General features: G+C 35.3%; 1 protein-coding gene across 4 annotated transcripts in view; it reads right to left on the reverse strand.

Annotated features, from left to right (window-relative positions):
* LOC106622056 (protein obstructor-E) overlaps positions 1–26,978 on the reverse strand; it is a 165,098-nt gene that overhangs the window by 17,138 nt on the left and 120,982 nt on the right. For all 4 annotated transcript variants that reach the window (XM_070109902.1, XM_070109901.1, XM_070109904.1 and 1 more), the window contains exons 3-5: positions 6,615–6,848; positions 2,845–3,033; positions 656–909 (exon numbers count right to left, since the gene is read on the reverse strand). In XM_070109902.1, the coding sequence (XP_069966003.1) occupies positions 656–909; positions 2,845–3,033; positions 6,615–6,848 (677 nt within the window). The remainder of the gene's footprint in view (positions 1–655; positions 910–2,844; positions 3,034–6,614; positions 6,849–26,978) is intronic.

Genomic DNA, 26,978 nt, shown 5'->3' on the forward strand with positions numbered 1-26,978 from the left:
TTACGTGACGTTCCCCTAAACAAGTTGAAAATCATTTTTAGTTAACACACCACTACTACCACTACTTGAAACAGCTACATTAGATTTTCAGTCACACACACATGCATGTATGCATGAATAGATTGACAAACAAGCCCATTAATTTGTCCATCAGCGAAAATCACGCGTGTGCAACCACAACGAGCATAACCTCGCAAATATTTACACACACGTACAAACACACACACAGATGGAGGTAAACACTTGATTTTGCTATCAAATAAGCCATGACCAATATTGAACTGTCAGTTGGCGATGACAATGACGTCAGACCCTCTGAACTGGCCGAAGTCAACCAGCTGGTGCAATTAATCATCGGTTGCACCCAAAATATGTTAATGCATTGCTATGAAATTTGCTGTAAACAGCAACAGCGTACCAAACGGCAAACAAAGTTACAACAACAACAAACACTGTTTATCCTTTCATATGTGGCCGACCGCTGCGGGGCGAGGGCAAAAAGTAGTGCAACGCTGTGGTCAAACTATTACCGGTGAACTAACAACTATTCTAAACTTGTCTACACTCACAAGCATGTAAGTATATATATACATATATATATGAGTGTATGTGTGTGTTAGTGTGTTCGGAAACATAAATCACAGCTAAAGCTTACCTTTCGCTCCTGTTCGTCCTTGGACAGCTGACCGCCGCCAACATTGTTATTCTCTCCCTCGCCGTCGAGTGGCGTTGGCGTTGTTGGTATGTCACACTCCTCCGTCGGTGGTACGACGCAACGCAGCGAATGCCGATCGAATACCAACATAGCGGGACAACGTTGCAAGCGCGGATAACCGCCCTGGCATTGCCAATAACGGTTGCAGGATTTACCCAATGGGACATTACCATTGGCATCGTCATTGCAGAGAGCTATGGGAAGGTAAAAACAAATAGAGTAAACAAAAACAAATATTAGACAACAACTACAACATGTTAGTGGTATTAAATAGAAATTATGATAAAGAAGGGGCTTAATCGAACAGTAAAATTTCGGTCAAAAATTCAAGAACCGGAAATGAATACCCAAGTATATTGAAGACGTAGAAAATTTTTTTAATTTTAGAATCAAACTAAATTAGGCTGCACAAAAAATAAATTAAAAATAAAGTAATATATATCACATTCTTATCGATATTTAAAATTATTGGGTATGTCGGGAAATATGACACTCGGTACATTAGGTCCAGACGGAAGCATAGCAATAATTTTATAACTTTACTCATCAATACATATATACCTTACATACATATATGGTGCGTATTAAAATCAACCAAAGCCGCGGGAATCAATATAGTAAATATATGGATATATGCTTTTATCTATTTTTAATACCAAAACTTATGATACTAAATAATTAATCCTAACCAATTTTATCATAATGTCGACCGATATATTATTGGTTGGTTGGTTGGTTAATGGTTTACGGACATCTGGAAGAGGTGGCTAAGTTACGTTAGGTTAAAAGGTCGATCCTGTGACATAAGCCAATAAAGATCTTATTTGAAGAACCTAGTACGCCGGTCCGTTGTGATAAATAAAACTCGTATGTATTGATCATAAAAATCGACAAAGTTATTTAAGTCAGTCACAAATTTGTTGAGGCAGCCAATATCAATTTCGGTTACTTCATCACGGTCGCATAAAGTATGACTGTCGGATGTTTCAGCGTCAGTCATGTAAAAGCTGGACAATGAAGAAAATAGTTCCTCGGTGTCCATCCATGTTCATTCCTTCATACATGTCAACGTCCTTCATACACCTTTGACAACTTGAGTTCGACAAGATTTTTATCCTTACCACATTAAACTCTCTTGGAGAAGGTTCAATAAGAATTGCTGCAATTGCGGTCAATAGACCTCCTACTTTCTTCTCTAAGCCAGCAGAATCTTGAAGTCACACAGGATCTGGTCGTTGAACAACGCCTGCTAAGCTCACGTTAGGTTTACACTTGTAGGTCCAGCGTTAGAAAGCAGGAGGACAATGAGGACTCAACTCATTCCCAATCCGTGTGTTGATCTTTTTATTCAGTATATGGGACTGTAAAGTAAATATCGGGCGAATTTGTTCAGTGAACCCCTCTAGTCTATTTTAAGCCAGATCTTGCAGTCTTGCAAGGGATGGTCGTTAGCTATGAGTTGAGATAACTCCAGTTGTTTTTGAGATATATTGAGCCTATGATAATGGGTTCAAGTCTACTTCTTCGATTTTTTAATTTTTTAGCCTAGTAAAAGTTCAAGATATGCAAATTTCTAAATTTTACTTTGACTGCTAAAACAGAGAGTTATCAAACACTACCGATGAATTAAAATATTCTTAACACATTTTTAATTATCGTAAATTAAGCTACGGGGTATCTTTAGCGCCTATGCAATTAAATGGTTTTTCAGTAGTGCTGGATTACATGAGTCTTCTTCTCAAAAGCCACATCAAGGTACGCAAATGAAATACCAAAACTACCAAGAACAATGGTGACTACCCTGAGTAACATTTATTTATCACCTACTTGTTGCTATTGTTGTCTAACTTTAACAAGGTACGCACGAAGCGTTCAAAATGCATTTCAACGCAATTCAACGCCTCGATTGCATCACAACAACAATAGCAACAACACAAGCTTCAACTAACTGCACAAACTTAATAAGCTTTTGAAGACACGAGCCATAAAGCCCACCGGAACGCCAGCAAATCTCACCTAACAAACACATGTAAGTGCTAGTCTACTGCCATACCACCACTGAGTCTTCACTTCACTTCAATACCCATAGGTACATACAAATATATAAATATATATATAGTCGCACTTACGATGCTTCTGACAACCATCTACATTTTCCGGCCAATCGCAGCTGTGGGCATTCTCATTGTACAGCAGACCGCCGATGCAAAGCTGCTCCGTGGCGGTACCATTCCAGCAGGTCCAATAGCGTGTGCAGGAGGTCTCATGCCCGAAGATGCCGTACAACCAGTCGCAATGTTCCGTCGATAGGGGACCATCTGAAAGCACAAAGCAAAGCAGTTGAGTAAAAAAATTGGAAAGCTATCAATGTACATAAATATGTGTTCGGTTGTAAGCAATAAAGTGCGCGTAACTCCTGACGTTTTTGGAAACCAAGGCACAAGCCGAGCCTAAAGCCCAACAAGACGACAAGACGTACTGGATTGAATGTTACGGCGTAAAGCAGCACCAACACTTTGACAGCTAGCCAGCATACCAGCGCATCAGCTCCCCTGCTCATCAGCTCCCCAGCTTACCTGCTCACTAGCTCTCTAGCTTGCTAGATTGCCAGCGTGTCACCATATAAGCTTGTTTCGGCTCTCGTTAATGAATTGGCTGCCGGTAATGCGATGCTCTGAGCCGCTGCCGGCACAGTCGAAGACGCAGCCATACAATCCATTTAAATTGTTGCTTGCTACACTCCGGCACACTCCGATTCCCTTTCTCACAAATTTTCGCATAGCAATGTTAGATTTAATACTCGGTGTCTTGGTGAGGTGTTCGACAATCATAAATTGGCTTCTGTTGTTCTACTCGGTATTTTCAGTATTTTCGACATGTTTGCGCTTGTTGTTGTTTTTATTGCGCCACACTCTTTGTGCCATAAACTCTTTGTGTTGCTATGAGAAAAAGTAGGCCCGTAAGTGTTTCTGTACGCTTGGCCGGATTAGCCGCAAAGTTCTGGAGTATTTGCATGCTTATGTGCAGATCTTGGCACAAAAGTACGCTTGAACTGGGTAAACAAATTGAAAGTTGAGTACGCAAATCGATGTGGTAAGCTGATTGTTTTTAGCTGCTATGGCGACTTTGAACATGTAATTTGTAATGTATGGTTTTGGGGTTAGGGAAGGTGCAACATTTTTTGGTTAGGATATTGCTAGATTCTCGGAAGTTAAATTGGACTTTAATGATCAATTTCTTAGGCAAAATGAAACTGGTAACATGTCGCAGTAATAAAGTCAAACAATGTGGATACTTCGTTCAGAATTTAACCATGTAACGACCTGTATTACAGTGAGACTTGTGAGATTGTAAAAAGCTGTACTCATGTCAATCGCCCACTGCGCTTGAAAATTCGTGGAAAATTATATTGTTGACAGTTACCATTTTTTATGAGTATTCCTAACAGATTTTGTTTAGATTTTCGGGTCTAAAGTATAAAAAGAACCGTTATTTCAGATATGTGTATGTAAGTCATTACTCGAGTAATATTTTTACCGCCTTGGATTCCGAAACTGAAACGGTGTCGTTTTTGAGGAAAAAGAACTTGCAGTTCAACGTATAATTGAGGGGACTTTAAATCTTTCGAATTTATTGTAGTTACTCCTTCAAGGCATGTGACTACAACTTACGTAGCCGGGTTAGATTTACTAATATTCAGCACTGGTTAAAGATTGGTTCTTAAGAGCTTGAATAGTAATCAGCAATAGTCCGGCTGCTAGTGGACCAATAGTAGGAAGAGTAATTTCATCGGTCTAAGGAGTGCTGAAATAGATTTTCCGGCAATCCCTTACTAAGCTTCACAAGCATCGAAAATAGGTAGACAACGCATCAGAAAATTGCTACCAACGACTCCTCAAAAACAGTTTTAATAACTTATGGTAGTGAAGTTCAATGAATTAGCGCAGTCTTTCTTCGCAGTATGTCGACACACTTTTAAAAAAGGACACCGAAACGAAGAAAAGTCGAAAACGTATCGCCACTAGCTACAAATATGTGGACTTTACAACCAAAGCTCCTTTTGGGAAGATGAAAAAGTTCAGACAATATATATATACTTGTCCTCTCCAGAAGTAAACTACGGCAGCTTGTAACATTGAATACTCGCCACCACAGATTACAGTGTCCCCTGCAAAAAACAGGTTCTAATCGACTGAATATTGTCGGTTACGTGATCTCCTAAGCGAGATACCGGAGATTCCAATACACAAGATGGAAATCTGCTGGACGGAATATTGTCAAGTCTGCTACTGCGCAGCCGAGATATCGGAGTGCTTGGAAGAGAGAGCCAACTCATCGGCACAATGTATCACAAAAGATATATCTATTCTTCATTAACGATTTCAGACTTTGCTTGTATAAGCCGACATGAGAGAGGAGAGAGCACAAAGAACCGAAGCTTACTGTGCATACTCCAAATTTTATGTATCATCTAACTAACTGAAATGGATGATTTTCAATTTCTATACTTTAAAGTAGATTACCATTGTTAACTGAGATTGTTCAGTTCTACTTCGGGCGAATATACTTTTAAGATATCGCGGCATTTGTGAGGTCCACTTAATTGTGGTATTACCTTGCCAGTAAAGCAACTATAATATGAGCTATATCTCTTGCATCTCCAAAAAAGAAAATTGGGTCAGAGATACAGTAGTTGCTTCAACCTCGATCCAACACATTAAAACACTATAACGACCATAACCTAACCTCAAATCTTCACTAAATTCGCACCAAAAAGTAAACAGAAACTAAACTCCAGCGGCAACACCTATTTCGCCACATTTCAATTATCCGATGTCTCCGTGTGTGCATTAACAGTGTTCGGGTGGACAAATAATAACTGTAATAGCTGTTCGTGTTTGCATAAATGTACCGTTAGCATAGACAACAAAAAGTAACAAAGACTAGCTGGCGGCACAGTAACAGTAGAGCTTAACTTGCGTGTTTGCCGAAGCTTTGTTGCCACACACACGAGCACGAACACTCGCCGCCGCAATTAGTCCAACTACACCACAATAAAATTCTAATATGCAAACTAAAACTGTACGAAATTGTCGCTGCGGTTTGGCGAGTAAAAACTTTTCGTGCCACATAGTACATTGAGGCAATGTGAGCGCGCGTCGCCACAAAGCGTGCCACAACGGTGCACAAATACGCATACGTCTCTCAGCGCCATTCACCGTAAGTCGCTACTAAATGGCGGCACACATGCAAACACTCGCATATGTGTGCAACAACAGTGAAGCCATTAAAGTGGAATCCACACCGGAAAAACGGCACAGCCGTACGGCGACCACAAGCAATAGCTGCCACGTAACACGCACACGTACACATGCGCTTGTTTTTCTCGCAAATAAATATATATGTGGTGTGTGTGTGTGTGTACATCGATATTGGCACGCATCGATTGCATTGCCATGTCACATTTGGCCAATTGTGGTAAGTTGCATGTTGCAACACAGCGCATAACGTGCAACGACAATGCAGCAAAAACTTTTAATAAGCAGCATACTCGCCGGTGCAACGATATACTGCCGGTATGTGTGTGCGTGTCATAAAAGCAAACAGCATACCACACAATGACGCGTGCTGCAAGCGAATGCAATGGCTCCATATGTTGCACGACTTTTTCCAGCTCAACTTGTTTGCATCTACAGTTGCATTTGTGTGCGTGTGGCAACCGCAACAGCGTCAACAGTAAACATAAAATTTCAACAAACCACACCGAACGACACACGCCCAGGCACGAAGTCCCCATTTAGACGGCATAAAGCTGCATGCACCTTAAATTCAATTTACCCCTCACGAACACCTGTACTCACCTCTCCCCCCCCCTTCCCAAAATGCACAGTATACTCACTCGCTAATTGCTTGCCCTCGCAATAGTTGGCGCGCCACGGATAATCACAGCCTTCTGTAACGCCACGGTGCTTCCCGGCAAAGACCAGTCCATTGGGGCAATCGTAAAGCTCGGGCTGACTGCTGACACACTCCCAATAACGGTCACAATAGACTTCATCGCCAACCACACGTCCTTTCACCTTGCACGGATCCTCTTGGTTGCCCTTCAGCTGTTGTCCGGCCGCCACGTTCACTGCAAAATAGAGAACAAAACAAAGAAGAAGAGAGATGTTAAGCTAATTGTAACTGTTGCGAGTAGGATGATGAAAGATAGAGAGAGAGAGAGAGAGAAAGAGAGATAGAATCTAGAGAGTTGTTGGTATTGTGCAAATATTGTGTGCATCCAAATTTTCGGTTGCATTGTTTGGTGTGCAGGAAGTTGCCACAATTTTTTTATTTTTTTTATTGTTTTTTTTTTTTGTGCAAATATTCACAGTTAGGTATGCACCTCAGGTGCTGTTTTTAGTTTCGTGGTCTCAGTCAATATTCTGCCGGAATATTTGCGAACATTTCTCATGTTTGCATTTGTCATTCGGCAAAAATATCACAAAATTTATTGTCTTAGAATTCCGCAAATGCCAACACGGAAATGTATTGTTGACTACAGGTAGCTGATTAGCTAATTGGGTCAATAATTTCTCGAATATGTGCATAAAATATAGAAAAAATCCGAAACCTTTTATTTCTTGTTTTTATACCCCGAAGTAGTATATTAGTTAGTATAGTTTGCCACGACGTTTGTAATAACGAAACGGAAACGTTGAAAACACCATTGAATATACTATATATAAATTTTCAGCATAACGAGCTTTGACGATTTAGCCATGACCGTCTGTCTATCTTTTTATACCTGAACTAGTTCCTCAGTTTTTGAGAAATCGGACAACTATACCATACAGGTACCATACAGACTGAACGATCAAAATCAAATATTTGTATGAAAAACTTTTTCATTTGACGAGATATCTTCAAAAAAATTGGCACGGCTAATGTTTGAGATATTGGTATAATCTCCGAAGATTTTGTTCAGATCGGATGTCTGTACCATTTCGCTGCCATAAAAACTGAACGTCAAAAGAATCTTTTGTATTTAGAAAGAGTATTAATGGTTCAGTGTAACCGAGATTAACGTTTTTTCTTGTTTCTTATAATTTCTGCTTTTATTAAACTTTTTGCATTTCTATTAAAGATAATATATTGGGTAGTGCTATTTTTAACAGATTTTCCAAATACTACTTTGTCTTGCCAGAAATTCTGTTACAAAGTTAATAATGCATACAGCGAGAAAGAATTCGCAGAAAAGAGTGCCGTTAGTTTTTGCAGAAAATTCTGTCATGGGAAATAGATATATCGACTAGGTCAATATCAAAGCCTATCGCCGGTCAACTGGTCATCAACCGACAACGCGTTTGAAACAAATCAGCGACATGCGATCAATGGAAAGTATAATTTTTATAGATGAAAAATTGTTCACTGTTGAAGAAGATTTTAAAAAGCAAAATGACAAAATCAACGCAAAAACTTCCAAAGACACAAAACATGTTATTCCAAGTGATCAACGTGGTCACAATCCTGTAAAGTCGTTACACCTCTTCGCTGCTGTGAAAAAAGTGGTTAAAACTGAAACAAAAATGTACTAGCAGTATGTTTCAGAAGGCATGGTAAAGTAGTTCAGCAATGCTGTTTTCTATGGAGGACAATGGATCTTCCAGCAAGATTCAGTTCCATCACATAAAGGAAAAACACCTCGCAGTTGGTCGTCTGCAAGTACAGATTTGAATCCATTGGATTACACTATGTGGGCAGATATGGAGAACATAGCCTGTGAAATTACCTGCAGAAATTTGGAGAGTCTCAAAAAATATTTTGTTCAAACCGCGTAGTCAATACCTAATAATAATAAATATAATCAATATCTTGCTGTTTGTCAATGGCCAAATCCCACATAATATTAATTTTACAAGAAAAAACAACAAACACCTTGAAAGAATACTATTAGCGTATTACATGACATTTGGTGTCCATTTAATCAGCTTATTAGTTACTGATTTGTACAACAGACAAACTATTCTTGTATGAGTATGAGTTGTATTGTACGTTTTAGAGTTTCCTTAAACAATTTACGCTAAAAAATTTTAAATTTATAAATACATTTTTTCAGTATTTTTCTACTTTTTATATTTTTTAGTCATTATTTTATTTGTTAAAACCTAAACTTTAGAGTTATTTATATTATATCGATTTTCTTAATGGTAGCAAATCTAGAAAATAAACTGGTATTAAAATTGTTGTGTTTCAGTCAAGATCTTTCTAACTTAATGACAATTTAATTTGATAGATAGCTGTAAATTTCTGAATGACATGGCAACACTTAGTCATATAAGTTCGTATGAAGTATTTTTGTCAAATTTTCCAACCAAAAAGTTCGAATCATCGCGATTACTCCCCACTGAAACTTAAAATGCAATCAATTCGATTTTTTTAGTGTTTTGTTTTTTTTTTTGAAAAAAATTACTTTCTCAGAAAATTCATCGGCCGTTCTGAAACGACTGAACAATTGTCTAATAATATCGGCTAATTTATTGAGTACTGAAAGGCATCACTCACTTATGTCCCTATCGTCGGTATTATATATGAGTGGTTTCTTCATTATTCAACTGCATTATTCTAACTGGAGAAGCTATGAATTACAAATCTAAAAAAGCGCTCTTGAAGACCTGAAGACTTCAGTAATCACAGAATCGTTGTATTGGTTTGATGAAAACGGTGATATTTTTATGTTTCTCTTAGAGAAATATATTATTTACAAAAAAAAAAAACTACCTGATCGGAAAATTATGAAATATTATGACGTTTTGGAACAAAGGTGACTGGGATTAGAGGCTAAAAACTCTTAAAATAATAAAAATCAAATGATTTCGAGATGTTGGAGTCTTGTCATAATGCTATAATAATTTTAGTAAAATTTCTTATCGTTTTGAAAACCGAGTATATTTTTGTACTCTTTAGGAAAAATTTCATGCTTTAATTTCAGTGGATATTATCACGAATACCTTTGTTCAAAGCCTCTATTTGCCTGTTAGTATAATTACATTTTCATGCGGGGCCTACACGGTCTTTGTGAAAGCAGCCTAATTTCTTTAGAATTGTTGTGAATTGAAATTGTTGTCATTTAAATAATTATTCTCAACGTCAAAATAATTGTCAAATTGTGTACAGATAGTATTTCAGAGATATTTTGACTGTTGCGCCACCTATTTGACATATTTCTGGTACGTAGTCAAATTCGAATATTATTAAAAACTTGGAATAGTTAAGGGTTTTATAAATATTTTGAGCTAACGGCTAAATTTTGCTATGCAAAAAATTTAATTCAAATACTATTTAAATCGGAAATTAAATCTAAGGTATGTTCGAGTCTTAATCCCTGTAGCAGTATAGCAAGGCATCATATTCGACGCAAAAATGTTGCAGTATGTGGTAAGTCTCAGCTGAGTATGTGCAAAAAACAACAGTGTCGCACTATTGGTGCAATTATTTGCTTGCTCGAACATCCCCATAGCTTGTGGAAAGAATTCGAGCACATTGCCACCTGCTGAGGAAATTTTTTTAACGAATTTTTTTTATGCTATAGAATTATGATCCATTAGATGTTTCGCATCAAACGTTACTGTCTACTTTTATATACAAATTATGCTCATTGATGTACTAATATATAGTTCTACAGCTAGCTACCCTTAAATTATGCAAATTATTTAATTATTTCACCACTTAAGAATGCTATGATCATTAATTTGTAACCTGTAAATTATTCTCAGTTTCTAAAATGTATATAATTTTTATTACTCACATATCATACAAAATTACTGTAGAAAAACAAAAACTCGCTAAAATGTTTGTGTCTGGCATTATTAGCAAGCGTGTAAGTTCTAATCATAAAATGCTAAATTACACTGTAGAACATAAATTTTCACACGCCTACTTTGTTGGCTAACAATTTCCACATTAAAGTAATTACCTTTGCCTCACCTGAAATGTGTGAGAGACAACGAGACCGCATTAATAAAGCAAAGTGGGCACAAGCGCAACATCATAACGTTTCAAATGTCATACACATAAATATATACCTATATATTAAACATATATGTGTGTTAGTGTCTGTGTAAATGGCCGCTGTCGTGCCACACGCAAGCCGCCGAACCGTAATCGAGCTGGTCACTCTTTACAGTTAGATAGTTGAATGGAATGGCGGCGAAATGACATTGAATTAAGGTAGTAAACCAGTGGTAGTTGTTGTTGTTGCTCTTGCTGTTTCAGTGAAGTAAAACTTAAATGTCAGCAATAAAAGTTTTATCACCAGAGTTCTTTAAATATTTACGGCACTGCAGGAGCACTAAACAAAGCGTAGAATAATTCATTGGTGGGCATGTGTGGGTGTGTAGTAAGTAATCATATATGTTTCTAACTATATATGAATATAAGTAAGTCGTACTCGCTGCTGTGGGTGCAATAAAAGCAAAGCGATGTCAAAGGCGGCTTTTGCTAAACTTTTATTAGCTTGAGATTGGCTTGCGCGCCAAGCAACTAACTGCCAGTATTTTATGCTTTTATAGTGTTGTGATCTAGACGTGGTCATAATCATGATTATCCCGGGTCACATCAGTGATACACGTGATTTACAATATTTATTGTTGTTTCTCTCTTTGGTTTAGTTGATCGCAATAAAACTTTAGTAAAGCTCAGCAAGTGTCGTAATGCGGAAGGTAAGCTACCAAAGCCGCTTAAAGGAGAATAATTCTGCAAATAAATAAACTAGAGAAATAGTGGTGATGCGCAAGGGGATAGAGATGTAGTGGAAATGAGTAACTACAAGGAAAGGAGACTTTCAAGCAATGGGTGGCTATTTCGGTTAAAAATAGCGATTTATGTTTGCCTGCTCTGTTGGAAATTGAAGCAAATCGATGCAGGTTTTTTTACAATGCAAAAAAAAAAGTTATAATAAAGGTAATATAATTTTAAACTTTTTTTTGAAGAAAACGTAACTTTCCAAAGGTTCGAAAGCAAAAAAAGTGTATATACTCTCATCATTATTTGCCAAAAACACAACAGTCCGTATGAATTCGACATAGATAGCGCTCTAATATACTTTCATAATCTAAATTACGAGCACTTAGACCCTTAGTTTCTTTCTAAAGATCCACAATCTTCAAGATTTTCTCCGATTTATCTAGATATATTAAATACCTGAAATGTAGTTACTAAGCTCAATAGTTTTCTCAGGTTACGTATACGCCATGTGTAATATGCATTTAATTACTTTTACTTCTAAATTTCACAGCGAGCATATATTTATATTTATATACCTACGAGTAAAAGATAAACCACGGAATTTTACCCTGATTATTTAAAATTATTTATTTTTTTAATGCAAATCGTCTCTATATATTAAATTTTAGGTCTCGGTAAGCACTTTTTGTCAGGAAGTTCTTATTTTGAGGGTATTAACCTATAGCTCACTATTCGAACAGGTAACTGCTGGTTATACATATCCAAAACATTAACCACAAAGGCATGGCTTATTTATTATATCTCACTCCAATACTAAAAAACAATTATGGTGAATAATTTCATTAAATTTGTTGTGAAATCATATGATCTTAAAAAAGAATTCTGTTTAAAGCTCTGAAAGTAAAATTTTGGTTTGAAATTTGCTCCTTAAAGGAGGAAAGCTTTACATAAAACTCCTTGACAATTTTTACAATTTTTTCTCATTAGCCATTTAAAGTACCTTAAGTGCATTTGCCTGCTTTTCCACAATTTTTAATATTCTTCATTATTTTATAGTCACCCAGAGCATTATCAATTCATTTAACACGGTTTACCAAAAATTTTATTTCCTTTAAACAGTAGCGTCACATTCCTACAGGGTCATTTCACCTGCTCTATGCACCTACATAAATTCGCATTGCAAAACCTCAAACGAATACGCATGGACACGCATATACATACGAAAAATTAGTTTGCTCAATTTAGCGCAAGTGCGTAAATTCATTTCCGCTTAACGCTTAAATGGTCCAGCTAACCGCCATAAGCGGCCAATGGTAACCGCTATTACAAATCACAAACGCACACACACATGCTTACAAAGGTCAAGTGAATAGAAAACATTGTATATGTGTGTGTAGGTAGGCATATAGACTTATAATAGTAAATCGCTAAATCCAGCGGCTTAAAACTTTTGTTGACCGAACAGTGATTAAGAAGGGTGGATTTCATGTGTGTGGAGGCACAATAAATAGAAGGCAGTATGTGTGTATAACGCATATCTCTGCTGCTTCCGGTTGTGAGTATTCAAGTGTGTCACATAAAAGTTAAAGGAAATACAATAACTTTTAGGTCAATTGGGGTTGTGACAATATTTGGAAAAAAACATTTATGTACGCGTAAGTGTAATTACACGCAATATGCACCACACTCTCGTTGGAGTGAGCTTAAACTCTGTCACCAACAATAGAATTATAAATATAACTAAGCCAACTTCACTTTTTCAAAAACCTTTCTTTAAATTCACCAAGTCATCAGTGGACAAAGGCTTTCATTGAAGCACTTGGGCGAAAAAAAGAAACAAATCATGACAAAGTTTATGGAAAGAAGTGCGTATATAGAAAAGTACACAAAAAAATCACAATGCAAGAAAAAATTCTAAGGCGAATGAGATGCAAAAATGAAGTGGAAACGAAGAAAGCGAATATAATAGACTGTAGTAGGAAAAAATTGAGGCATTTCCGCCTGACACGTCTTGTCATCAATCAAGATCAGTCGGTGAATTTCCGTTATGTCATCGCGGCAGTCAACATGCATAGGCTGTGAACTCTTAAATGCTGAGTTACGCAGCTTTCAGCCAGATAAATAATGCACACGCGCAGCTTGATGTGCTCTCTTCATCTCCAGGCAACAAATGGATTAATATTGATGCCAAAATGTGGACACAATTAATTTCGACGATAAACATTTGAACTTAGCTAAGAGCGTACATACATTATATTTTTGCAAAACGAAACTTGTTTATTAAAGAAATAAAGTACAAGTTTATAACTTAATATGATAATAATTTAATAATTAAGTTATTAGAATATTACCTACACACAGATTATTCACACTTTATCATCTTTTGTTTATTTTTTTACAGATTATTTTATTTAATTTTAAAAAATATGTTATAGTTTTCTTTTTTATTAAAAACATTTTTACGAAACGTGTGTTTGACTTGTAATTAACTGTTTAAAGCAACATTTTTAAAAGTAATAGTAAACAAGTAAGGAAGGGCTAAATTCGGATGTAACCGAACATTTTATACTCTCGCAAAGTCAAATAGTATACTCGTTTGAGATTTCTTTGTGGATTGGCTGATATTTTTGGTAGAAGGTCAACTATAGGCACTGGGGTCCACATATTTAGTACTTAGAGGCTTGAACAGTTTTGGTTCGATTTAGACAATTTTTGCCACCCGATTTCAACTATTTTCACACTGTAGGTAGAGGTTCTAAAAACATTTGCTTCCAGTGAATTTTGTTGATATAGCATTAGCGGTTTAGGAGATAAGCACATTAAACCTATTAGAGGCGGGACCACGCCCACTTTAAAAAACATTTTTAACTGCAGATGCCCCTCCCTAATGTGATCCTGTGTACCAAATAATAGTCTTGTATCTTATTGCGGAGCTTAGTTATGGCAATTTATTTGTTTTTGATTAATAACGTTTTTTGGGCGTGGCAGTGGTCCGATTACGCCCATCTGCAATACCAACCGTCTCACGGAAAAGAAACATGTCTACCAAGTTTCATAAAGATATCTCAATTTTTCCTCAAGTTACAGCTTACACGGACGGACAGACGGACAGACGGACGGACGGACAGACAGTCACCCGGATTTGAACTCGTCTCTTCATCCCGATCATTTATATATACATAACCCTATCTAACTCGATTAGTTTTAGGTGATACAAACAACCGTTAGGTGAACAAAACTATTATACTCTGTAGCAATAGGTTGCGAGAGCATAAAAATAGGTGCGAAACTTTGGTAGTGGCCTAAATGTAGGCTACAACTTTTCGAATTTTTAGATGTTACCTACATTTAGGCATATCTTATCAAAGTCACATATTTATTAAGCTTAAATAGCATCGATCAATTAGTGACATAATGTGATTGAGGAAACAATTTGCAAATTTTTCCAAGTTGATTGAAGTAATAAATCAACAAAAAAATATATGTAAAAGTAAATATCATTAAAAATAAAAATATTTAAATATCTCTTAATTTTTCGATCGCAAAACTTAAACTGATTTGGAAAATACTAAAAATTGGTAAACAATATTATTCTGCCAAGAACATGATCTTCATAAATAAGCGTAGAAATAATTTCAAAACGAAGAAATGTGTGTATATTTGGTATAATCACTATCTCTCCATTTAAAATGTATCAAAATCGGAAATAATTTTGATAAAAAACATCAAAAAAATATTTATAAAAATTACAAAGTTTTTTAATAAAATTTACTAAAACTTATATAAAAAGCTTAAGAGCTGAGTAAAATTGTTTTTTGACACATAATATAATATACAGATATTTAAAAAATTGTCAATAAATCTTTTAAAGACAATATTGAGACAAGTCTCTGAAAGAAGTTCGCATAATTTTCCAGCCGCACAAATTTTCTCTTACCTTTTAATAATAATTTGAGCTTACCGCCACTATCTCAAGCTTACATAAAAACGAATGTGATTTGTTGACTTTTCACTCATACACACATGCACAGAACACAGAAATTACTAAATTTGATTCAATTTCATTTTCATCTTAATTTTTTCTGCATCAGCAACTCCAACACCACTGCCATCACCAACACAACCGCCACAAAAGCCAACCGAAACACAAAGTAAATCAAAATGTAATGACACTTTTATTCGTATACAAGACACAGAAAGCAATTTCAAATTAACGCAGACACATTTTTCTTAATGTCGGTCACAGTGACAGCAGCTAAATGACATTTCAGCAAGAGCGATGTGACGTTTTGAGCGACTAACTTTACTATGGGCATCAATATACGCTTATGATGAACGAAAAAAATAAATATCTATAAGTATGTATGTATGTGTATGAATGCGTGTTTAGATGCGAAACGAATATGGTTGTCATTTGCTAACTGTCACTGTGATTACTGTTATGCGTCTGACAAAGGCGCTGTGTTCGCCTCATTATTTTGCTTTGCTGAGCATTTGTAAGTGAGAATGTACTTGCATACAGCCACACACATACATAAAACATTTTCTCTATCAATGAATATAGCCCACAAACAAACACATACTCATTCAGAATACAGTATTTACTTTTGTTGTTGTGTAATGTGATTCTACGACATCACTGACAGCAAGTTGCACAAAGTCTCACACACACACACACACACACACAAACTATCACTATCGAATACACATTTAAACTTATGTATTTGTATTAGAGTAATAGCTTATATATTTATGCTGGCTTCTACTTTCAGGCTAGGAATTACTCTTACTTCCTTTGTTCACTTTATTTTGACAGTTCCATTTGACAAATTTCGCAAAGCCCTCGAACATATTTCTACATTTCCATAATTACTTTATTTGTTTATCTTTGTTCTCTTTCTAATTTTTTCTTGTTTGATCAATCCGCCAATACTCTACAGTGGCGCATCTTCGTGATACTGCTTTAAGTTTTTCTCAGTCAAGTCTGTAACACCCTGTATGCACCGCTACAAGTCTGAATCTGTTCAAGTTGTACGCTTCCAGAAATATATTCGTATGCAGAAAAACGAACAACCGATAAGGGCACTCTCTTATTTTTCTTCTACGGAGTTGTTCTTTCATGTTGTAATGAGGCCGCACACCAAAAAGCCATACCACACGGGAGGCCAAATTTTTCGACCACTTTTTTGCAGCAATTGGAAAAAAAGTTTACTTCAATAAATAGATTGTTTCGTTGGCTGTATGGCTTGTAGCGCCGTCTTCTTGGAACCGACGGTTCTCAAAGTCATTAATCATAACTCTATAAGGTTCCTCAGTAACTTTAACATTATGGCTGGCTTAATTTTTGATGAAATATGAACCAAAGATTCCTTCTGCCCACAGAGCATAGCGAACAGTGAGTTTTGGAGAATTTAACGGTGATCGAATATTGGACGTAGTGCACGTTGCGTCGCGCAAACCGAACCATTATTTTGGTAAAAACGATTTGGAAATGTGGTTCTGGGTTAAGTCCGTTCATTATGAAATGGCTAACCAAACTGCGTAAGTCTCAAGTAACAACTGTCAAAAAGACCAGCTTCGAAAAATTTACACCGGTCAGAAAATTTTCAACAAACTGAAACTAAAACATAAATTTCGTAACTTTCATATGAGTATATTAAATATTAAAACCGCAAAGAGATTGAAATCACGCTGGTAAATGGAAGCAATCACTTTACGATGAAGTGTAGGGCAGAATTTTATTTCCCGCTGACAAAAACAATGAAGTAGACATATCACCACGAAATCAACCACAAACAGAAACGTCGCACACAACAACAAAACACTTGTACAAAAGCAAACTTACATACATAAATACATATCTATATACATACATGCCTATATACATACATATACACATACATACATACATATATAAATTCACATATATATGAGCGCTCAAACTTGCCGGCTAACACGCAATGGCGGCGAAAACTGTCACTTCAACATGTGTCACACAGTCACACACACACACACGCATGCAGGCACATAGTGCCCGACCTTATTGATATAAATGCGAGTTGACACGTTGAGAGCAACTGGTAGTTGGTGGCGCAACTGATTGACTGTGCGAACAAGTGGGTGGAGCTGAAATACACGTACGTATGTTTTTTTTTTCATTTTGTATGTATTTGTTTTTGAATTGACGCACACAAACATATTTAGTTTGTTTTGATTTTTTTTTTTTTTATAATCGAAATTTTATTTACGCTTGATTTCATTAGATTTTCGAATTGGAATTTTATTGTGCGGTATTCAAAGTATATTCAAGGTGAAAATCGGTAAAAAAAAATTTTTTCTTTTTTATTTTAGTGATTTTTTGACAAAAAAAAACCAAAAACCGAGATTATGTTGAGTCACCAAATGGTGAATTGCATGTTGCACCGGGCATTGACATAAGGGTTGCCACATCACGTGAGTGTGCCATAAATTCGCACTAAGATATGTCAGAGAAAGCAACAGCAAATGCGAAAAACACTAAAAAATAAAAAGATTACAACAACAAATGCAAAAATATATTTAAAAAAAATTACCACAACAAGTCCAAAAACACTGTCATCAAGCTAAGCCCATCACCCAAAACCGGCTAGAGGTAGCCACGTCGCCAACAACAAACGCAACAAGAACAGTGTGTAGACAAAACGCCGCTGGCGGTCTCAACGCACACACGGCATACTAATACATACACGCTCTGCAGGCGGTGCATGCCACTAGGGGCGCGAAAGTTTCTATTTTTTTCTTATGCTTTTGCACAGCAGGCAGCCAACGAGATAAGCTAAGCGCGTTGTTGCTGAAAGCTGCAGTTACAACAAAAAAGAGGCGATGAGAAAAGTCGCATACAATTTGTTTTTGTTTCTAGATTGCAGACATCTCAACACATCGTCAGACTCCACTGCTTGTTGCATTATTTTATTCTTTTAGTGTACGTATTTCTACAACTCTACGCTGCACTCGGGCATCCATGGCGTATACGTGATTAATGGTTTTACGCTGTTGTCACGCATTCTCGCTTTTATGTTAATTTCGATTATTCGCACTAGAATATTTCTATTACTATAAGTATGTTGGGGGACTTTACTAAGTTTTTGCATACATTTTTCTTTACAGAAAGTAAAACGTAGTAATAAAGACTTATGGACCGGTGTTCTATGTAGCTCATATCAGAGTAGAAAAGCAAACATTTCGGAGTGTCAAAGAAAATTTCAAAATCACGTTCATCTACTCAATAGTGTACCAATAAGGGTAGCATATTATTAAGACAAAACTAACTCATCGTCTCTACGGGCCTATATTAAGGCGTTAGGCCAGACTAGGATTTTTAAAAATTAGATTGGATTTCCTAGAATCACATTCGATCGACAACTCACTCTAGAGAAAGATGATTGCAAAGTTTAAACCATCAGCCGCCATTTTGAATTAAAATGTCAAAATAAATTATTTTTTATATACCTGAACTTTTATTACTCTCTGAAAAAAAGTTCCACTTCTTTTATCAGTGGTCTAAACTGGCATAGCGCATTAAGGGGGTATTCTGGTCTAGAAATTTCAAGAAATCAATGTTTTTTTCATACTTTCAAAGTTTAACTATTCAAGAATGTGTGTACGAGAGGATTTTTGAAAATTCGAACTATTTTCGGAGATACAGGCATTTTGCTGGCGCGGCATTCAAACGAAACAAACGGCGGACAAATTTTTTTTTAACTTGTCCCTAGTTCATGACCTTGCGACATTCATGTAGATTAATAATCTTTTTATTTTTTTCAATTTAGATCACTGGAAGGGATGAAATCATGGGTATGGTCACCTGCCAATTTTTCGAGACCCCCCACTTCATCGGCAGCTAAAATTTTGGATTTGGAAAAAAAAAACTTTTTTAATTTTTTTCTGTACTCTTAAAAGGTTAATAAATAACATATATAAAAATGGATTGTAAAAATATTAATTGCCTATTTTATACAGCACTTTAAAAAATACCTAAAACTCATGCCTCTAGACCAGAATACCTCCTTAAGAATTTATATTATTTAAAAAGGTATGTGACATCGCTTAATTAAAATAAATTTGCGAATCCACCTAAATGTAGGCAACATTCGATTATTATTTCTGTTTTCACAAAAAGTTAATTCTTGTCTATATTAATGCATGTAATGAACATATTTGGCTACCAATACAAAATACAAAAGATACAAAGTTGTTTCTCTAAAACAATCAAAAAAAGTATGTATAATTCTATAAATCCATTTTTTCCAACTTCATGCATTTGGCCACCCAATCTTTTTTTTTGTTGTTGTACCTCATTTCGAAAAAACTTGCCATTCACTTTTTTACGCATTCTTCCAGCCATGCAACTTTCCATGTTACCATCTCTGTTTTCGTCATCGCCCTTAAGTTGTTGCCGTTACTTTTACTTTAAGCCAATTTAAGCAATGATGCTGAAAAGTGACTTACACACCAATGTCGCTCGCTCGTGGGATTTGTCGGTCACCTTGTCAACGTTCACCACCAATTGGCTCGCAGAAGCATCGATAGCATTGCCATTTATTTTGTTTGCGCACAATGTGCCTTTTAGTCGGGCGCAGTCGGTTGTCGGCTGTCCACTGTCGACTATCGGCTCTTCTGTTGGACTGCAGCTACTTCGAAACTCTTTTAACTGTCTCACACACATTTATATATAATATAAAGAAAAAAGAAATATATTTTCACAGCGTCTTTCAGTTCTTTTCTTTTTGTCGACGAATTTTTTTCATTCCGAATTTTTTTCTTCCTCTGACAAAATTTTGACGTTTTTATATGTGTATAAGGTAAATCAGGCTTGAGCTCCTTTTTAATTGTAACCTCTGGTATTTTAAATTCCGCATTATTGTTGTTATTTTTATCGCTTTAGCATCAATCACCAGTACTATTTATATATATTTTGTTTTTGTTGAAAATTTCCTCCCATTCATTCAACTTTTTACGACCAACATAAGTCTCATTTCACCATATCTGCAATACTTGCTGTTCTGTTGGTCTCCCACACATCTTTACTACTATTTGCTTTTCTCACTGTTTTACTTCGATTTTTCTGTTCCCAGATTTCACTTCCTCACCAACCTTCATCAGCTTGCAGTCATATTAATAGCATTGGTCATGCTGATGCAACTGATTTGTCCTTCACTCACACACACACCCACGCTCATATGGATATTCGTGCTTGTATAAATATGTATTGGCTTTTTGTGTGCGTCCTCATTGGCAACCAAATGCAGTTAAGATTCAATTAATGTGCAATTTTCATTGGCTTACAGTCAGGGCTTCTTGCCGACAATGCAATCTCCTTGGAGATGCCATACACGTCTCTCTGTAAAATCTTTTTGTTGTTATTATTCCTGCTGTTGTGGTCGTCTGTGTAGCATTTATAATTCAATGAATGCTTACAAACCATTTAATTTGGATTTATTCTCCTTTTCTTGCGACATTTAACCCAACAAATAACCTTTGTTAATCATATATATATTTACATATTTATGGTATGTATGAATATGTGTATATACCTCGATATGTATTAAAGAATGCATGTATACGTAATATAATCTGATGGCAATGCCAGGAAGTTAAAGCAAAAAGAGCAGCTATCTCTAGTTGCGTAATAATGTTGCCTGGCGTTGTCCTAAGAGACAACAATTCATCTACTATTGGCCAAAGGTGACCGTTTTTAGACGATTGCTACCTACAGACAGTCCAATTGTTGAGAGTAGAAGTTCGAATTATGAGTTTGGCCGTAGAGAGGGAGCTAATATTAGATGATTGCCTGCCAATTCCACCAAACACAGTTTCGGTTTGTATTCAGCCTTACGAAATTTAACTTTCTAACATCATATAGGTTAGGTTCTTTTTTTAGAACTCGCGATACAGTTAAAAACCAATTATTGGAAAAAAAAATGGATTTCGTTTTAGAGTTAAAGAGAATTAATTTAATTTGCTGCTTTTATTGTAGCATTACTGTCTGTTGAATATATCAGCTTTGTTATGAATATATAATTTATTTTAACATCGTTTAAATCTAAGCAAAGCACAAATTCCAATCACAATTTGTATAATATGATAAAGCCTAACCGTTGCTGTGATTGCTCAATTTTTTCAACTATGCAAATTAGAGGTTCAATCAGAGTAACTTTTTTCCAATTTTATCGCATGAAAAACAAAAAACTATAAAATATGTTAATAAATTGCTTAAGTGTTGCAAACTGAATAAAATCTGTGTCATATTTTGGGCAGCGATTTTGCATAGTTTTCAAACTAGATGCCCCAAGGCTCACACGATATTTGAGTAAAAATTTTATACATACATTATGACCAGAAAGTTTCCGGAAATTGTTGGCTCACACTTCCGGCCGTTTAATAAATTATACTCTTTATTGACCATCTGCATGAGCATATATCTATATAGGGCGTTTTTCTAGTGGTATACAAATTTTATATGACATAAAAGAACTGACCTTAATTGTCAAATATATGTGTTTACTTTGACAGCTGGTTTGACAGTTCGTTGGGTTTTCGTAATAGCAATCTATAACTCTTAAAAAATCCACTTCTTTTCAATAAATATTTATCAAATATAATTTAATACTTTCATAGCATAAAAATTTTAACGAAATTAGTGTCCCGAAACAAAATTCAGTTATGTCATGAGAAAAAATTATAGAGCAGCAAAAAATATTAGTTTAAAAAATGACTGCCAATTCAAGTGCTAAATTTAGTTTTCAAGTAAAAATTTGTGTTTTCAATAGAGTAGCATGCAACAAACAAATTCTATAAAATTACTCGCATGCTATAAACAATTCAAAATAGCTTTGACTGACATATTTTAGACACAAAATTTATTAAATATGACCATATGCACATCAACCAACTAACTCACTCAAGAATGACCACATATTTTAATAAATATTTTTTATCGCAATATTTTTCTATCACAATATTTTTTATGGCAATATTTGTTTATGTTATTATTAGTTGTGATCACATTTTTTACGAGCTACTATTTGTTGGAATTTGCAAGTAAATAATGAAATGAAAAAATATATGCAAAAATTTACAGTTAGATAAATTGAGTGCTTTCCAAAATAAACAGCCGCCACACATCTGTGTTTGCAACGCGTTGGCAAATAAGTTTTTGTTGTTCGAATGCATTAAAAGATAAATTGTTACTTTTTTAGGTAAACAAGCCGGCATTTGTTTAGAAATATTTGTATTTTATATTAAACCGCTTTATGTAAAATTTTAATCTAAAATATAAAGTTTTTGCTGTTATTTGCTTTGAGTAAATGAAATGAGCAATCAACCGAAATATATGGCGACAAAAAATGTGTAATTAATGGACACAAAAGGAAAAGCGCAAGAAAAAAGTGGAAAACAAAATATTTTTTATGAAAATTTTGGAGTTGAGCGGCTTAATTGGCGTTCAGCAGGAAATTTTAATTTTATATAGATGTGTCTGTCAAAGTCAGCACTAACTGTAAGTCGAATGTTGTTATTGTGTTTTTTGATTACATAAGTCCTAATAACCCTGGAAAGTGCCATGTAGTGAAATGAATTAGAGATCAACTTGTTAGCCGACTGTCCTCCTTCCCTGCAGGCAACAGGTATATTTTACATGTTGAGGTCCTAGAAGATGACTTAGATTAGAATATACCAGTACAAACAGTAAATGAATAAGTTGCTAGTGGAATTATAGAGCAAAAAGCCTAAGCTACTTCATATAAATCCAATGTTTTTTGTCTAGTTGAATTTGAGTTGAGATTTTTAAACTGGTATTTTTCCTGACAAGTTTGAAATTGTATTGCGAAGAAATTATAAAAGTTGTGCAAACTCCATTATTAGAGTTGTTCCGAGGAGATTCGACTATAGTGAGGCAGCTATTAGATAAGTAGGACACTGGAAAGGTACAAAAAGGCAAAGGCGGAGAATCTTTCCAAGCAAGCTATATGGTTACTATCACGGGTTACATTCCAGATGTCAAAGCTGATCTTCTACTACCTACTACAGCAACCAAAATGCAATCGCACGAGAGTTACTCTAGTTTCTAGAGGCAGTTCGAGATTTTCGTATGTAATGTATGGTCAATAGACACTGCAAAGAGAAGAGAGTTGAGTTGCTCGTTGGTCATCTTTCAATAAATTTCGTTAAACTAATAACTATTTACAACTAGAACGGCATGACCGAGATATGTATGTACTATGTTCCGTGAGATTCCGGATGTCTAAAATTGTTAGTGTAATTTTGAAATGTTACTTAAAAGTGGATTGGTTTCCATGAAATAATACTTTGGTCTAAGCAAACCAAACATGTCTTTTATCCAATATAATACAGACCTCATTATCCAAAAATAAAGTGTGATGTACTACCAGGGTCAAACAGCAAAAGTAAATGTGACACACGTATTAAAGCACAATATTAGCATATAAATGCAGAATTTACTTTCCCTACTTACTTTACACTTGCATTCTTTGGAAACAATTTCATTTGAGAAATTTTCATTTTAACTTTAACACAAAATCCAATTACCTTTCCATTTGCTAAATCAGCAACAGAGGTATAATCAACAAATATATGGGAGATGAGCTGAGATAAATTTCGCAAAAATGAATTCATATTTCCTAGCCAAACACACACATGCCCAAATAGCGCAAATATTAGACGAATAACGGGATAATAAGAAGACGATGCTCGAATGTGTATGTGCATTAGGGATTAGAAGAAATATGAGGGTTTTTTTGGCATTTATTGGTGGATTAGCAAAAATTTTTTTTTGTTTTGTCTTCAGATGAATTTCGATTAAATCTTAAACTTTTAGGGATTTTTCATAAATTAAAAAAAAAATTTTTTTTGATATTTTTTGTAATAACAAAAAATAATGACTATATAAATGAGAGCTGATTTAAATTGCATTAGTTTTGTCGAATCGCATATTTACTATAAATGTGTATGGAAACTTTTATCGAGTTACTATAAAAAAATGTATATATTTTTTTAAAGCTCTTAAGACCTCTGCATATAATATTTTATATAATTTTTTAATATTTTGCATTTACGAAGAATATGAAAAGTCGGACAAAATCCTTTACAAAAATTGATCACCCTAATACATTTACATACTTACAAACAAATACCGTTGAAACTCCACTGTTTGCTTAGCTAATAAAAATCACAGAAGAATTGCAATGCCAGCAACAGATTATCGCATATCCGTTGGCATATCCGGCACTCGAACATACCATATGCCATATGTATACCTATATGGCTGTCTATATGTGTGCTCGTGTGTTTATTCTTCTACCGTTTGCTTACACATCTTGTTGTGATTTTTTGATTTTTCACTTTTCCACCGGAGGAAAACATTTTTTTTGCGAAAACGTAAGCTCACGGAAATAATGCACTAGGGCGCACTCAAGACGGAATTTTTTGGCATAAAGGCATACAAAACCCTATAGACGTTGTGTGTGTGTGTAAGCATGCAAGCACAGTGATTGTAAATGCCCAACATTCGGCATAATTTATGTTTATTGTTTTCCCAAGGAAGTAAGCGAATTGATGCAGTTTCTCAGACTTACATACGTGTGGCAACTCTTTATGTGTGTCGTGCTTTCAAATAGAGTCTAATTTGATAGAGTTTTAGTTTAACTCGGCAAACCGTTAAAAAAATTATTTTAACAAGTAAATATTGTTTTAGAAATAACAAAAAAATAACAGAACAGGAAAAAACGTTAACTTCGGTTGCACCGAGGCTATAATACCTTTCACAAACACAAGGCTCTTTACAAGAACTTGATTCCGATCATTCAATTAGTATGGCAGCTATGTGCTATAGTAGTCCGATAAATGAGCAGCTTCTTAGAGAGAAAAGGACAGGTGCAAAATTTCAGATCGGTAGCTTAAAAGTGAAGGACTAGTGTGTATATATACAGACAAATCAACCTTTTTTATATCTGATCTCTGTATATCACCTAGTGTGTGTTTTGCAGCTATTTGTTTAAGAAGCGAAAGGTTTGTCTGGCGATTTTGAAAAAAACATAACCAACAAAATTTCGTATAGTTAAAGGATGTATAAAAAGCTGGACGTCTCTCTCCCCATTAATTCAGAGGCTCAGGGGTACTCTCATCAAATAATTTTTTTGGTAATACGAAAACGTAGTCAAGCTAATAAGGTTCCATGGTGTTTTGATCTGGTGGAGGGAGCTCGAAAAGGCTACAGTCGCCAAGGAGCTTGAACGTATTTAAAGAGCGGCTCTCATCGGCTTCTACACACAGCAATAACAGGATAGCGCTGAAATTCTCTCCTCCTTCAATTGCATCCTTTTACTGCCTCGAAATTCACCCACAAAGTTAGTCAATAAGTGCCTAACCACACTAAATATTTTATAGGAGTTCTAGTTACCATAACGAACCAGCTACATGCTGTCTAAGTGATATCCTTGTTAGAATCGACCTTTTAACCTAATTTAATCTTACGAAATTTGGCATTTGCTGATGTCTAAGAAAAGGGTGCAATATCCGAAGAAATTGTTCAGATTGAGACACTATAGCATATTGCTGCCATGCAAACTGGCCAATTAAAATCAAATTCTTGTAAGGAACCTTTTATATTTGTGAAGGGTATTATAGTTTTGGAACAACCAAATTTTAAGTTTATTTTTTTTTATTTTTTTTTTTTTTGATATATTTGAGCGTATACTTAACGATGCTCCAACAGTTTTACCAATCTGTAAATATGGGCGACAAACTCCTCGTTCGAATTTCTGCCGATGAAGTACTATTTTACTTATACTAAGTATTGTATGTACATATCAAACCGCCTTCATAGGTTTACATGGCAAAAATACATTGCAAGATACGCTAAAATGCGTAAAAGGTGCCCTTTATTAGGAAGCACTTTTCGACGTGAATCACATAAGAGACCAAAGCCAAATCTGGCATAGTAATAATATTGTACATTAAGTATATTTAACTCATTCGATAATATTTAAAGAGGGGTTTTGAAGAGACTTCTGCAAAGGCTTAAAGTTTTAAGAAAATATTCTATTACCAATTATTATATGAAGTTTCGTCTTATTGCCACATCATAACAAAAATTTGCAAAAACAAACATTTCGATTTTTAAAACCCATCTCAAGGACAAGTTCCTTGCTATATGTAGATCAAAGTTTAATTATTTTGAAGGATATGCATAACTTTTACCGCTGTTGATTGATTTACCCAAAAACAATGCCAAACTAAAATCTAGAAAATATTTTAGCAATTACTCAGAAGACTTTGGAGAAAGTAAGTATTAGTCTAAGTATTAAATGAAAAAAATTAAAAACAAAAATTTAAATAAGTTGGAAATAGTTATAACAAGTAAGGAAGAGCTAAGTTCGGATGTAACCGAACATTTTATACTCTCGCAAAGTCAAATGGTATACTCGTTTGAGATTTCTTTGTGGATTGACTGATATTTTCGGTAGAAGGTCAACTATAG

This window comes from Bactrocera oleae, chromosome 5, assembly GCF_042242935.1.
Source record: "Bactrocera oleae isolate idBacOlea1 chromosome 5, idBacOlea1, whole genome shotgun sequence".
NCBI classification, from domain to species: Eukaryota; Metazoa; Arthropoda; class Insecta; order Diptera; family Tephritidae; genus Bactrocera; species Bactrocera oleae.